Source organism: Trichomycterus rosablanca, chromosome 15, assembly GCF_030014385.1.
Source record: "Trichomycterus rosablanca isolate fTriRos1 chromosome 15, fTriRos1.hap1, whole genome shotgun sequence".
In the NCBI taxonomy this organism is placed as follows: domain Eukaryota; kingdom Metazoa; phylum Chordata; class Actinopteri; order Siluriformes; family Trichomycteridae; genus Trichomycterus; species Trichomycterus rosablanca.
This window is the reverse complement of record NC_086002.1, coordinates 6,002,243-6,012,185: the sequence shown is the minus strand read 5'-3', so window position 1 is coordinate 6,012,185 and position 9,943 is coordinate 6,002,243. Positions and strand designations below refer to the sequence as shown.

Below are 9,943 nucleotides of genomic sequence, written 5' to 3'. Positions count from 1 at the left end.
GTGACTGGAGCCAAAGGTCAGATAGGGTTTCTCCTCAATGCCGTTGCAACAACGACTTCTGCTGTTTGGTAAGTTTATTTATTAGGATTTTAACGTCATGTTTTACACACTGTGGTTACATTTATGACAGGACAGGTAGTTACTGGTTACACAGGATTCACCAGTTCACAAGTTTAATGTCAAACACAGTCATGGACAATTTTGTATCTCCAATTCACCTCACTTGCATGTCTTTGGACTGTGAGAGGAAACCAGAGCCCCTGGAGGAAACCCACACAGACACTGGGAGAACATGCAAACTCCACACAGAAAGGACCTGGACCGCTACCTGGGAATCGAACCCAGGATCTTCTTGCTTCGAGGTGACAGTGCTACCCACCGAGCCACCGTGCCACTCCTGTTTGGTAAGGGCACTGTTAGTCACGTGTATTCAAAAAATCTTGGGTCACCACAGTATGGCTCGCTGTAAGAATCTACTCTTGGTTGGTGTAAATAAGTGGAATTCACAGGACAGGGTAGCCTGATCATACATGCATGTACCCTCTCCAACCAAGGACGGATTAAGGATAGTCTGGGCCCCTGGGCAAAGCAAAAATTGCCTGGCAATTTGTAGGTCCCTAGAAAGTCAAGGAGCCATGGTAAACGACTTCTATGGAAGTCAAGGGCCCCATAGTAGGGGCCCTCATGATCAAGGGCCCTCTAATGGTATGCCCTGCTCTTCTCTAGGGCCCCCTGGTAGGGGCTCTCATAACCAGGGCCCTCTAAAAATATGCCCCCCTCTTTCCTAGGCCCCCTAATAGCCAGAAGTCGAAGTCAGAGCAGTGCCACAACGCCTCATCCATTTTCATAAGGGGCCCAAAAGCATGGTTAGGGCCCCCAAAAGCATGGCTAGGGCCCAAAAGCATGGCTAGGGGCCCCAAAAGCATGGCTAGGGCCCCCAAGAGGCCCTGGGGTCAAAGTCCCTAATAGTCAGAGGATCCTTAAAATGGAGGGCCCTCGGAAATAAAAATATATTGTATCATAAATGTTGATAGGCATCGCAAAATGTTTTGGGCCAGGGCCCCCCCGGGGCCCCCTGACCTCAAGGGCCCCTGGGCGCTGGCCCCACTGGCCCGGTCAGTAATCCAGCCATGTCTCCAACATGTATACAGTCGCCGGCACCTCAACCCCCGTAAAGGTCACATGTCACATCAGCAATGAGAAAAAATACATTGGACCTTACCTCCCTTAGACATGGCCATTTGTGTCTTTTGGATAAACACAGCCAGGAAAGCCTTACAGGAAAACACTAGCAGTAAAATGTGTCATACTGGAGAACATACTGGAGGATACGATATTCCTGACAAAATACATTGACCCCCCCCCAATTTTCCTCCCAATCTAGTCATATCCAATGACCGAATCTCAGCTGTGCATATACAGAATTGGCCAATGTCCAAGGAAAAATGCATTACACCTGGGGCAGTGAGAACACTGGACATTGGACAATGATGAAAAATGCATCCTTACCTCCCTTAGACACAGCCATTTGTGTCTTTTGGGTTCCCAGCCAGGTCGGTAGCACCACTTAAGTTCAAACTCAAAAAACAGACAAACAAAATATTTAGGGTTACTTCTTGTACTTCATGATTTTACAAAATGCACTTTTACATTTCATAAATTTGCACTGTGATTTATCTTGGAACTGTAAAATAATAGAAAGACGATCAAAACAAAAATGTCTGCACATTTTCCATAATTATATCATTTTTACAGTTATCTAAACATTTATCACTAGTATGTGTTCAGTATCATACAGCATTGGTGTAACTAGGGGGGGGGGAGGCAGGTGCACTGGGGCCCATGGCAGGGGTGGCCCTCCACGACATGAACTCAACCACCCACCTCACTGCCCCCCCATTGGCTGCACGTATTATGCATTAATTATGGCAAGCCAGCAAGGAAATATATAGCAAACACTGATATATATGGTAAAACATGCCTAAACATTTGTTAAGGGGGCCCAAAATTTTTTTTTGCACTGGGGCCCATGAGCTCCTAGTTATGCCACTGTCATACAGTGATGCCCATATTTTTGTGATTAGATGAAATCTTAAACAGTTATGCATACCAATAAATGCATTAGATCACATAGATTAGATTCCATTGCTCTTGTGCTTGATCAAGTATCCGTTCATGAACTGGTCCTGCTATCTGAAGATTAGAACGAGGCGCATCCCAACTCTGGGTGACGTATAAGCATGCGCGTCCGGAGCGCGCAGCAGCAGTGGTGGTGGTGGTGGTGGTGGTGACGGCGGCGCGCCGCGGGAACGTCAGAGCAAGATGATCGCGGCGGACGTGGAGGGAGAAGAGGCTGCTACCCCGTCCAGACACGGAAGCGCCGGATCCAGTGCCTGCGCTTCCAGCCACCAAGCCCGAACCCGGAGCCTGCGCTCCGAGCGACCCGAGGCGGCTGTACGGGAGAACCGAGAGCTCGGAGAACATGTTGCTGTGCGCGCCGTTACCTGTCTTGCATATTCCTCTTTGTGCTCGGGCCTTCGAGGATGCGCGCACTGATCATAATCAGAAGAAGAATAATCCCTATAACAAGAAAGGCGGCGCGCAGAGAACGGACTGACTGACTGATCATCACCGATCATTGCGGAGGGAAGCCGCTGTTCAGTGTCTATAACGAATCGTGAGGCGGGTCACGTCAAATGAGCATAGTGGCAGGAAAGAAGGCACCGGTGCTGCGCTTGCCCGAAATATGACCAGCGGTGCGCGCAAGCCCCTGTACAGAGATTACGGTTTAACGCAGCGGTTGAACACAGCGCAGGAAAGCGAGCAGCAACTCCAGCGCCAAGGCGAAGGCGAGCGCAAACGCGCGCACCGATGGCGGCTCTCCTTTGCGTGGCTGATCCTTTTGGCCACGCTGCTGTCTGACCGGCTGCACTTCTGCGCCGAGGCCAAGCTCACCGGTAGCCTACAGGAGGACGCAGTTTCTCCCGGGAACTCGACGTGGAGAGCGGATACGTGCCGCGCTAACGGCGTGTCCCGGAGCTGCTTCACCTTGTCGGACGCGGACCTGCTGTGCGCAGCCCTCTTTACTCCGGAGCTCAACCCCAGCGACCTGTACCTGTCCTTCTGCAGCGCGTACTCGCTTATGGATCTCCTGTACGGCTCGTCCAGCCCGGACCACTTGAACTGCAGCGTGGACGCTCTGGCGAGCGGAGATTTGTTCCATTGCAGCCTGTGCGTGCAGGCGTACCAGCGCTATGATCTGCACGCGCACGAGAAATATGAGGAGTTCGAGAGCATGGCCGCGCGCTACGAGACCGACGAGTACTCGGTGCGAACCTGCATGGATGAGTGCAAGGTAGGGGGTTTGGGATGCTACCAATTTTTATTCTGTTTGCAGTCCAGTCGTCATGGTAACTGACGACTGTTGCAGAGGCATCCCTGTCGGATGCGCGAGTGTTGTGTGATGCATCACCTCGACCTTCTTTGGGGGAAATGGAATCCCTGCATATATTTTTTTGGAATGACATCAAGATCATGTTCAGCTAAAGCAATGTTTGTTGCATCATGTTGTGGTTCTAAGGTTTAGGGATTTGCGCAAAGCTGCACAGTTTCACAAATGTAATTTATAAGTGAGAGGTTCCTTCTAATGAGTGCAGATACTAAGAGGTGTTCCAACTATATTGCATAGAACTATAAGCTAGAAAGAGACAGAGAGGAACAATGTGTGCACCTTGGTGGTGCAACTTTTAGTGTTTGTCCTTGTGGATTTACACCTGGTACTTTATTACCTCCTACATCCCAAAACATGCAGAAAGTGATTTTACATTAGGAGTAAGTGAATGTCTTAGAGTGTTGCCTGGGGCACAGTTAAACACTACACAGATAGTCCTCGGGGCTCGAGTGGTGCAGCGGTTGACGTAACGCAAGAGATGTGGGTTCAAATCTCTGAGGTGCTAATGGTCAGCTGGGTACATTCACAGGAGGTGGCTCAAGCTCTGTGGTGGACTGGCGCCCTGTCCAGGGTATTTCTGCCTTGGGCTCAGTGTTTCCCAGTGAAACCAGATGACCCTGTGACCCTGACCAAAATACAGCATATGATGAAAATGAAACTAACAATTAGATTTTTGCATGACTTGATTGCAATGACACTGCTATCACATAATAAAAATTTACATTTGCAGCATTTAGCAGACACTTTTATCCAAAGCGACTTACAGTTATGACTAAATACAGTTTGAGCAATTGAGGGTTAAGGGCCGTGCGAAGAGGCCAAACAGTGGCAACCTAGCAGCAGTGGGGATTGACCCGGCACCCTTCTGATTACTAGTCCTGTACCTTAACCACTGAGTTACCACTGAGCTATTAGAGGCAGAACCATTTTGCCATCATTTTTTAATAAATGGTGCTTAATGCTAAGTCATTTGAATCATATTACAGTGCTCAGATGTCACTTTTCCGCAACATTTATAGTACAACCTAACTGAACTTTGACCCAGTTTAACACCTTCTAGTAGGACAAACCTTTACAAGATGTAATTAGAAGTGACACGCTTGGTGCTCAGGAGTCTTGTTTTAGTTTAACACCTATTAGCAGTGCCATTGGCCTGGTAAGACACAAATGGCCATGTCTGAAGGAGGAAAAGCAGGATGGGTTAGCACTTTGCTGCTGCATCTTCTAATGTCTGATCAGAATAGTGGCGTAAGCAGTGTAAGAACCTGCCGCTGACTTGTATAAATGTCACATTGTCCCAATTTTTTGTTCTGTTTATGTTGCTTGTGCACTCTGGTGACCCCCGTAGCTGGCCTGTCACACCGGGTAAGGACAGCTACAGGCTAGCACATACTGCCTTAGAAACACGCAGCAAACGCTCTGACCAACTCACTCACTCAGGTGATTTAAAGTGTGCTTTAATACTAATCGTTTTATGAGGGGTTTTCCCTTAGCCTTAGATTGTTCAAGACAATGTATTAATGACGTGACTAATACCTTATTTAAACATTGCTTTTGCACATCGTCACACCATTATTTCCTAGGGAGATCACATTATTTTGGATCTTTTTTTATGTGTGCAGTGTGTTTAATGATCAATGCAAAATCCATTGTTCTGATGCATCAGGTTGCTGAGCCAAGATTATTGTGACAGTGCACCAAAGGTGTGTGTGTGTGAGAGAGAGAGAGAGGGATTGTGCAGGAAGGCAAGCCAGGTGTTCACTCACATCAGCTACACTACATCTCTGAGGACTTTTCAATAACTTTAAATAGGGCACTGATGCTTTCCCTGGCCTAATCTGCCAGAAATCCCCCCCGCCTTACTCTTTGTTTGCACATGACACACTCCACATGTGCTGTTCTTAACCACCCATAAAACTCAACATTAAGGTTAAATGACAAGCTAACTGTTAGTCTAGACAGATCGCTTTTCAGCAACGGCAGCTCAGTGTGTGGACCTCGCTGTGATAAGACCTCGTTCTGACCTATTGTGGTTCTGGTTACCACACACATCCTTTTTTAAAACTGTGGACAAGGGGGTTTCCCTCTTAATAATTTCCATTGGAATTTATGCTCAGTTATGTGCACGGTCAGACACTGATGCTGGATGAGAAGGCCTCATTTTGTTGCTATTTTGTTTATGCATTTTTCTCCCAATTTATTTGCCCACACGTTCGCTGAATTTGTGCATGAGTCCACTTCTTGTACAGACCCCACCCACATATATTCCGGTCTTTTACCCACCCAGCAGATTTTAAATAGCCAATTTTGTCTGCTGCAGGCATTGCCAATTATGCCCGCTAGAGGACGCCCAGCCGACCGGTAGCAGAGCTGAGGTTCGAACTCGGCAGTTCAGAATCTTAGCGCTGGTGCACAATCAAAATTCTAATTCATTTAAAAGGAGTGCTGTAGGGTTGAGTACTGTAAAAGAGATCAAGTTAAAAACACTGTTCTGGATAAGACTATTTCTTCTTCACATATTCTTTTTACACTTTACAATAAGATATTAAGTTTGTTTTTACTTATACAACACTTCAGAATGAATGGGAATACAGTGACATATAGAATGAAGGTGGTAAGAGTCAATCTGAGCCTCTAGCAGGGAGCTGCAAAAGTGATGAACCAATCCACCTGAGAGAGAGAGAGAGAGAGAGTCTTTTAGCCTGTGCAGAAAGGAATAATCACTGTGACAGCTGGATCAGCCCTCAGGTTGATTTAATCTGCCACTGTTTCTGCATTATGACTAGGTAGTGGCAGAAGGTGTTGCTTGTGTCAGTGTGTGCACGTGTGTATGCTCATGCTTGCTGGAGTCGATGTTGGGGGTTAAGAAAAGGGAACTTACATGCAAACATGCACCCCAGCACGGGATCTAGTAAGAGAGGAATGAGAATGAACACTACTGCCATACTGCTCGATTATATACTGCTGCCATCCTGCGTACTGCTCAATCATATACTGCTGCCATACTGCACACTGCTCAGTCATATACTGCTGCCAAACTGCATACTGCTCGATCATATACTGCTGCCATACTGCACACTGCTTGATCATTTACTGCTGCCATACTACATACTGCTTGATCATACTGCCATACTGCTCAATCATATACTGCTGCTATACTGCATACTGCCTGATCATTTACTGCTGCCATACTGTATACTGCTCGAACATACTGTATACTGCTGCCATACTGCTTGATCATATACTGGTGGTGAGAAGGCGTATTACGGGCTATTAACCGGTCAGGTATCTACACAGACATGATTGGCTATGTCTGAGAATGGCTGAAGTTCTGCAGTGGATTGTATTCCTACCTTGGGCCCGATGTTTTTCTGTAAAACCGAACCCAGTTCTGCTCTAACTAGGATAAAACAATTGAAAAACAAAACAAAATGAACAAAGGCAGTGAAAACCTGAGGCTCATCAAACACCCCAAGATAAAGTTATCATGAGACGGCAGAATTCTAACAGACCTGCAGTGGCACAGTAACCCAAACCTGATTGCTATTAGACTGAATGAAAACACAGTTTATTTATTTCATCTCATCTGAAGATATTGAACTATTAAAAAAGAATATACTGAAACCTGCCGGCAGTTAATCAGAAGAAGTCACCTGCTTAATCTTTCAAATATTATGTGGTTGCATAATGCTAACACGCTCTATTTATACAGATCTAATCTAAAAAAAATGGGTTAGCTTACTGTAAGAACTATGAGAAATTGGCACCATTTACAGCTGCTCCTTTCCTGCCTCATGGGAAATATGATTGTCATTTATTCAATGTCTGTTTTACCACCACTTTATCCTGGTCAGGGTTGCGATTGGTCCGATTTACTGTGCAAAAGACAGGAAACACCCTGGCCAAACACTGGTCACCAGTCCATCACAGGGCACACACACACAAGCAGGGCAATTTTTTGTAGCTTTAATTTGCCTGACTGCATGACTTTGGATTAGATTTGTGGAAGGAAATTAGAGCACCCGGAGAAACCCATGCAAACACAGGGAGAAGATGCAAACTCCACAGAGAGTACTCCAGAGAGAACTCCAGAGAGAACCCTGTTTTCCCAACTGGGGAATCAAACCCAGGCCTTTCTTGCTTTAAGTCAACAGCGCTACCCAGCAAATATTGTGCCAGCAAATATTTAGGTTGATTGTAAATTTGTGCTGGTTATGATTATTAGAGTGGGTCATGTTTATGTAACATGGTGGCAATACATTGTGGTGATCATAATTATTTGACATGTACATTTAATGTTAGTTTCCAGCTAAATCAACCACAGAAGTGGGTGGCACATGCACAGACTGTCCATGTGTGTGTTACGTTCATATTGAATCTAATTCAGCAACAATACTAAACAACTGACAAGTGATAATATGGTGACATAATGAAGGGATTTTTAATCAGTTTAATGGCACATGTTAAGCTTACCGGGGGTAGGGCTATACTCATCTCCCGACTACTACATTTGGATCCTGTGCACGTCCTGCATTTGAAGTGACAGGAAGTTTCTATTCATAAATTACAGTAATAACATTATAAAACATAATATAATGGAACATAATATAAAAGGGAGTGTGTCTGTAGTGCAGCAGGTATTGTGAGTACTGCACAAAATTAGGATCCTCAGGACCTGGGTTTAAAACCGGTTTTGCCCTTTTTTATGTGAGTTTCACCACAGTTCTTCTGGTCGCCCTTTACCTTTCACCCTGGCTGCTCTGAATTGCCCCTTATTTACTAGGGTGAAGAAGTAAGTGAAAATAATTTATTACATAATATAAAAGTCACATACTGTCAACTAGAAACACAGGTAATAATTTGTACAACAACTGACTACTGGTCTAGTAATATAGAATCACAATTTACCAATGAAAACAAAGTCTTTAACTTACAACTAAAAAACAGCTTTAGAACTTTAAAACCAACCCCGTTTGATATGAAAGAAAAGAATTCGGGTTTGATATTTATTATAAAATAAAACTGGTACAGTCTTCTATCCCTGCCTTTTCCCTCTTTGTCAGAATTTGTATATACTTAGCACTGGTATTTTGCTACCTGGTGGGCTGGTCTGGTGCTTTAATCTTTAAGGATTTTGTGAAAGATCTATTTAATAAAAAAAAAAAAAAAAAAAAAAAAAAAAAAAAACCTTCTGGAACTAAAGCTGCAGAAAACGTGAGGTAACAGTCAGACATGGTAAACTTGTAGAGATGTTCCCAGTCCATTTGAAGGCTAATTATGATCAAAGTCACTTTTATAATAGCATATTTAAGTTGCAGTAAAATAAATTGATATTATATGGTCAGATTAGCATGAGAAGGAGCAGAGTAGTGCCGCTGATTATTATTGTAATGATTTATAGAGTATCAACAGGCAAGTGTTACACAACTACAATTAATATACAGCATGTTGAATGTATGCTTATGCATGATGCACATCTGGAGCAGAGATTACATAAAGCGGCTATACAAACACAATTCGCTCTATAAATAAATGTAATTACCTTTATATCTGTCAGAGCACTCTTAATGAAGGTGGGTTAAAGAGGTCAAAAATTCTTTTATGTGTAATTAACTTGGCAAAATCTAACATTTAATAAAGAATAATATCTAATAATCTAAAAAAGCAGTATCCTATTTACTTATGCATGATTCTTGTTTTACTGGGGCATAAATATGAGGTGACACCAACAATCCTAAGCAATTTATAAATAGTAAAAAGAAGATTAAAGATTTGTTTCCAAATAAAATGGCTATAAAAAATGACTACATGCCTGAAATTGAGCATATTTACTGTTAATTAGAAATTCCAAAACATTTAAATCCATAGCTGTTGTTAATGTGCACATACATAAAGTGAGGAAGACGTAAAGGGACAAAACACATTTTAAAGATCACAGCTATAAAATTTTAGATAATAGAAGCATTTTTGTATTATTGAGTCCTCAAATATACACCTAGGCTTCATCTCAGTACTAGAAATCTGTCTTTCAGGCATACCTGGGAAAAAGGTTTGAGTGATTAGTTTTTTTTATTTCAATGCTAGATTTCTTTTATCTTGGATGAAATTGAGCTCACCACAAAAACACCGAAAACATTTGTTTGACATTTGTTTGACAACATCTTACTCATCCTTACCAAGTGTGCCAATTCTGGAGCTGACTGTGCAATGCCACATTGTACACAGTGTTCTTTTACTTAAAGAATCCATTCACATGCACCTTTGTGTCTAGATTAGCTGGAGACAGCCAAATATATCCTCCACCTTTATTAGAGGCAGGGTTGATGATTGGCTCGGTACTGTATAGGAGGGTAAGCTTCCATGTAACCCACCTCCTTATTCATTGAGGCAGTGCTGCTGGTTTGCTGGATACTGAATGAGAAGGTAGACTATTACATCTCCCTCATCCTCATTCATTCAGGCAGTGCTGCAGATTGGCTGCCGGCAGCCCAG

At 43.7% G+C, this 9,943-nt stretch overlaps 1 protein-coding gene across 1 annotated transcript in view; it reads left to right on the top strand.

The window, feature by feature from the left end:
• The first annotated feature begins 2,586 nt into the window (after positions 1-2,586).
• nalf1a (NALCN channel auxiliary factor 1a) overlaps positions 2,587-9,943 on the top strand; it is a 65,375-nt gene continuing 58,018 nt past the window's right edge. The window contains exon 1 of the mRNA XM_063010415.1: positions 2,587-3,355. Within this exon, the coding sequence (XP_062866485.1) occupies positions 2,747-3,355 (609 nt within the window). The 5' untranslated portion in view covers positions 2,587-2,746. The remainder of the gene's footprint in view (positions 3,356-9,943) is intronic.